General features: G+C 36.3%; 1 protein-coding gene across 1 annotated transcript; it reads left to right on the plus strand.

Moving 5' to 3' along the window:
• The first annotated feature begins 163 nt into the window (after positions 1-163).
• On the plus strand, positions 164-4,639 carry LOC112738030 (hexokinase-1). The gene is made up of 9 exons (XM_025788252.2): positions 164-939; positions 1,615-1,765; positions 1,847-2,029; positions 2,339-2,413; positions 2,542-2,697; positions 2,830-2,928; positions 3,014-3,144; positions 3,712-3,793; positions 3,882-4,639. Exons 1-9 carry the CDS (start codon positions 668-670, stop codon positions 4,227-4,229), a joined length of 1,497 nt encoding a protein of 498 aa, XP_025644037.1. The 5' UTR covers positions 164-667; the 3' UTR covers positions 4,230-4,639.
• The last annotated feature ends 1,431 nt before the right edge of the window (positions 4,640-6,070 follow it).

A 6,070-nucleotide genomic window follows, 5' to 3' on the forward strand; every position in this document is an offset into this window, starting at 1 on the left:
GTCCATAAATCGTTTTTTCCACCTCATTGAACCATTAATAACAGGATTAAATAATGAAACAACCAATTATCCAAAAGAAATCCGCAACCAGCAATTAGCTTAATTATTTTCGCACGTTTTTCGGATGTGAACATTTGCTATTATGGACTCCATCGATTTTCTTGCCAATAAGGTTTGTTCGTTCATGTGCTTTTCTATGCTGTCGTGTCGTGTTTTTGTTTTAACATTTAAGAAATTAACAATATACTAGAAATTAGCTATTGATTTTTGGTTTTACAGTGTGTGTTAGTATTCTTGATTTATCCATGTTTAACTGATTATCCGGGGATGCCCGATTTGGTCTATACAGATTGAAATTTTATCTAATGATTTCCATTTCACCGCAGAGTCAGAGTCAGATCCAGATCTTTTTTCTATTTTCTTTTGGGTCTCTAATATATATATTTCTCTCAATCTCTCTCTCTCTCTCTCTCTCTCTCTCTCTTCATAGTAACTCCACCACTTTTCCACCCAAGTTCCCATTCTCATTCTCTCCCCCATGGACATCAACACGAACCATTGAGCTTCCCTCATTACAAATTCCAGATTCTCCCAATCAGGGTTTATCTTCCTGAACCAAAAAGTTTCTAACTTTGCAGGATTTGGCTCGATTGTTTCGGTTCGTGCGATGGGCAAGATTGCAGCGGGAGCTACAGTCGTGTGCACGGCTGCCCTTTGTGCGGCGGCGGTGTTGGTAGTGCGCCACCGGATGAAGAGCAACGGGAAGTGGGGTCGTGCTGTGGCCATACTGAAGGAGTTTGGGGAAAAGTGTGAGACCCCAGATTGGAAGCTGAGGCAGGTGGCTGATGCCATGGATGTTGAGATGCACGCTGGTCTCGCATCTGAAGGTGGCAGCAAGCTTAAGATGTTGATCAGCTACGTCGATAATCTCCCATCTGGGTACGTAGATTTCGAATTTGGATTTTGATTTGATCAATTTTTTATCTTCTCTGATTGAAATTAGTGGCATATAGTTGTCTGAAACAATCAAAGGCCAAGCTTTGTCTTACATTTCAGGAGTGCCTCTTTTCCCTTCTCCCTGCAATATTGACTTTTTTTAGTATTTTTGCTATTTTATAGAGTAATGGCTAACTTAGTTCATTCGTAGTTGTCATGTTTATACTTCTTTTATTTGCCATTCTCAATTTGATAGCTGTCTATAATTTGGTTATTGTAGCTACTGCCTTCGCTTTTATCACATTCTAGTATTGACATAGAATTTTGTTCGTTTATTTCTATCTTTTTATGTAGTATGATTTTTAAAAGAGGAGATGAATAGAACTTATTGTTTATTGTGAGTTTTAGAATGATACTTTCTTCTAGCACATCATATTTTGCTTGATTAAAAGGGGAAGTATTTAGCAAAACAAACAGTCATGGTAATAACATTATGGTTAAGAATCCTTGGATGATAAGAATTCACTCCTAAAGCACTTGATTGGCTATATGGTGTTTTGAAGAACCAAATCTCAGGGCAAAATGAAGAAATATAATGTTTGAATGATTGTAAAACTCTTTCAGTTGATGTAAAAAATACAAGTTTCCTGGAAACATGAACTTTCCCATTATTTACAGGGATGAGGCAGGGCTCTTTTATGCTCTGGACCTTGGTGGCACAAACTTTCGTGTCCTTCGTGTACATTTAGGTGGGAAAGAGAAAGGTGTCATCAACCAAGAGTTTGAAGAAGTTTCAATTCCTCCTCATTTGATGATTGGTTCTTCTGAAGTAAGTGTGTTATGGGAAACATCTATCTATTCAGATTCTTGTTCCTGCAACCTCTGATATATTTTCATTATGTCATTACAGGGACTGTTTGATTTTATAGCATCTGCTCTTGCAAAGTTTGTTAATTCAGAACCTGAAGAATTTCATCCTCCCCCTGGTAGACAACGAGAACTGGGCTTTACATTCTCATTCCCTGTGAGGCAAACATCAATTGCATCTGGGACTCTAATAAAGTGGACTAAGGGTTTCAATATTGAAGATGTGGTAATTATTCTTACCTTGATTATGATATATTTAACTTTATTGTAATTCTTTCTTGCCATCATTTATGGTGCATTTGCAGAATCTTCCATACATCTTTTTCTATTAGACAGACACGACTTCATTCCTTTTTGTTATTGTATTAACGGTTGCAAGTCCAAAATTACAATGCTTGCCTTGACATGCTTTAAATTTGTATTACATGAACTCTTGTGAAAGAGGGGGATATCTTGTACCAATTTCTCTTTTAGTCAGCTGTTCTCTCATTAGCTTGTAACCCGATAGTTTTTTCCTTTATGTTCTGATTTGTAGGTTGGGGAAGATGTCGTGGGAGAACTAACCAAGTCGATGCAAAAAATTGGCTTGGATATGCGAGTTTCAGCTCTAGTCAGTACCACTAACCTCTCTTCAGGATTGATTAATAATTTTTAATATATGGACTTGAGAATGATGGTTTCAAGTTTGCGTTTGATAGAAAGTTTGGACACCAGACTAACTCGGTGATTTTGCATTAGGTTAATGATACCATTGGAACACTAGCTGGAGGCAGATTCTACAATCAGGATGTCATTGCTGCTGTGATCCTTGGTACAGGGACAAATGCAGCATATGTGGAACGTGCAAATGCTATTCCAAAATGGCATGGCCCTCTCCCGAAATCAGGAGACATGGTAAGTAGGTTATACTATTTATGATTGTCATTGTCTTGCATGTTAGAAATATCTTTACTTTACTGTCATACTAGAACTAGCGTCACCATTTGCTGGTATAAAGCATGCTCTGATTACATGTAAATACTGCAGGTTATAAACATGGAGTGGGGTAATTTCCGATCCTCACATCTTCCTCTAACAGAATATGACGTAGCTCTAGATGCTGAGAGCTTAAACCCTGGAGAGCAGGTCAAGATCATCACGTTATAGTCATTGGTTTAAAACTTTAACCAGCATGTGTAATTCTGTAATATTCTTCCACTATTCTTCACAGATATTTGAGAAGTTGATTTCTGGTATGTATTTGGGGGACATTGTAAGGAGAGCTTTATTGAAGATGGCTGAAGAAGCTGACTTTTTCGGAGATACTGTTCCCCCCAAGTTGAGAGTTCCTTTCATACTCAGGTATGCATCCTAGTTAATTATACCAAACATTCACTTTTCACTTGTCTAGGATGATTCTTGTCTAGATTTCTATTTTGGTCTGTTCAAATATTTATTCTGCTTATTAAGATGCATGCTTCTGTTTAGTTTCTTTTCATGGAACCTCTTATAACAATTCTGTGTAATTTCTCAATGAGATTGCTTCGGTTATTATTGGCAACCACTATCAACACTTTTGTAATCAGCATAATGTTGCTCTTCGTTGCCTCCTTTTAAGGGTCAGGTTGGTGGTTGGTTGGACAGGTTGGAACCGGAGACAGTGGAGATGAAAAATCAGAAATTGATCCAATTATTTGTGTATTGTGAATAATGGGGAAAATAATATGATTCAAGTTATTTTCAGCCTGCTTATTTGCTCCAGTAGAAAACATGGGTGAACAAAAACATTTTACACTGATAAGCGATAAAATGCAAATGTTGGCTTCTCCATTTTCAGTTCCTTTCTAGCCTTATTCCAAACATGCATATAAATGACAACATTCTTTTGTTTTCTTAGAGCTTACACAGCTTTGACATTTTTTGTACTAGGACCCCTGATATGTCAGCAATGCATCATGACACATCTCCAGATCTCAAAGTAGTTGGAAACAAATTGAAAGATATATTAGAGGTATTAAACATCACCCTATTAATTCTTCCTCTTTTTTCGTTATAAAATGTTATAAATAGATTTTCTTACTGCCATCCCCTTTTGTCAGATCTCTAATACATCCCTCAAAATGAGGAAGATTGTTGTGGAGCTCTGCGACATTGTTGCCACACGTGGGGCACGTCTTTCTGCGGCTGGTATTTTGGGCATCCTGAAGAAAACAGGAAGAGACACCGTTAAGGCTGGGGAGAAGCAAAAGGCAGTGATAGCACTGGATGGAGGATTATTTGAACACTACACTAAGTTCAGAGCTTGCTTGGAGAGTACATTGAATGAGTTGCTCGGAGAAGAGGCGGCTAAGACTATTGTGATTGAGCATTCTAACGACGGCTCTGGCATCGGGGCTGCTCTCCTTGCAGCATCTCACTCCCAGTATTTGGGAGTTGATGAGTCTTGATTCATATTTTGCCAAGGTAAAAAAGAGTGTAATGCTAATTTCAAGTTTCCTGTATAAGTAATAGGTCAACACGTTGAAGCAGCAATGCCATACTTATTGGTCTTATGGAGATTTACACTGAAGGGTGATTAATGTCCAAATTGTGGCTGTGGGAGGGATCTGCGTTTTCATTGCAACCTTGGAGTTCCAGTGATATTGCTGGGGCATGTTATTATTTTGGTTAATTTCAGTGTTTGTCCCTCCTACATTTTGGAAATAATATGGGAGATGTAAACTTGCTGTGAGCAATCTCATCTTTTGCGGAATATAGTCTCTTCTCAACCAGAATAAATCAGGACTTAATGTATTCACAAGCCTCAAACATTTTATTTCAAAGCTTCTGAGTCATTAATGACTTTGTTATTCATCAATCATTAGTATTGTTAACAGTAGTAATTCATAAATCAGGACTTAATGTATTCTCACTCCGTTCCCTCTCTTTCTCACTCATGGTCTTTTTTTTCCATTTGAATTTAGCTAAAATGTCTTTGAAGCATTTTTTAAGATTATAATGTTATAACTACACCAAAATTAAATACCTGTGTAGTTTAATTTGTTTTTAATATATATTTGTATTTCAACAGTTATTTTATACTTACTTTACTGGTTAATTTTGGTGTACACGAAGTATAATCATAATTACAATTATCTATCAAGAAAATTCTTATAAAAGAAATACAAAATTTAAAATTTTAATATAATTTTTATATATTAAGTAATTAGAAATTTTGAAATATTTAGTAATATCTTAAGATATAATTTAAAAATAATTTAATTAACCCTTTTTATTTCTTCTACTTTAATTTTTATTTTTCGGCAAAGAACATAGCTTCCAGGACGGGCTTGTTCAAGGGTTTGAAGAGAGAGGAATAGCAGTAATGTGATTGATGATGCAATTCTGTCCCATAGTCGGAAAATGCATTTTTTTCGGCTCAATTAATTAGAAAACGCATTCTCGGTATGTATCGTCAAGAGTCAATGACAAAATTCTTGGCCACGAAACCTATTGAATACACATCACCCTTAAAGATCAAATTCGAAACATGACATTTCAATAATCCAAGCAAGAAGCAACTATCACTTGATCTAGGTCTCAGTTCAATTTTTGTATAATTAGATGTTATGAATTGCTCCAAGATTTGACAGAGAGTAAAGAGGCAGATTCAGGAAAGCTCTCATTATTAAGATCCATATGTCGAACTACATGTCTACATCTCAGCAATATCCAATGAAGCCTAAAAACATTGGCCACCTACAACCACCTCTTAGTACGAAGTTTTCAAACCACCATTCACATATAAATCCTTAGTCTCTACAAGTGATAATAAAGCAAACGATTCTAAATTAATAAAAACTATAACTTTGTTAGAAAGACCAAGTGCAACCTATTGAGTATTGAAATGAGGGAGATCACATGTCGATTTTTCCCCAGTTCTATAAATCTATAATTACAAGTAGTAGGCATACTTTGCACTAACTTCATTCTTACACATTCCTCATACTCATACTCACTTGTAAGCTCATGAGTGTTGTTCATGTCGCATCATGTGAAATAAACCGCAGAACTTTCTTTCAATTTTTCAGCTCATGAAACATGGAATCAAATTGTGTTCACCCTTGAAATAACCAAATGATAAAATATCAACCACTCATTATGCAACAACACAGACATAGTTAGTAGCTATCACCTACTAACAACTGCTCAATTGTTCATATCGTGTCCGAATTATACGATGAGGACCCCTTGTAGAAAGCCGGGGCTTGACTTGAACTAGAAAACACTGATACCAAAACGTACAAAG

The sequence above is a fragment of the Arachis hypogaea genome, chromosome 13 (genome assembly GCF_003086295.3).
Source record: "Arachis hypogaea cultivar Tifrunner chromosome 13, arahy.Tifrunner.gnm2.J5K5, whole genome shotgun sequence".
In the NCBI taxonomy this organism is placed as follows: Eukaryota; Viridiplantae; Streptophyta; class Magnoliopsida; order Fabales; family Fabaceae; genus Arachis; species Arachis hypogaea.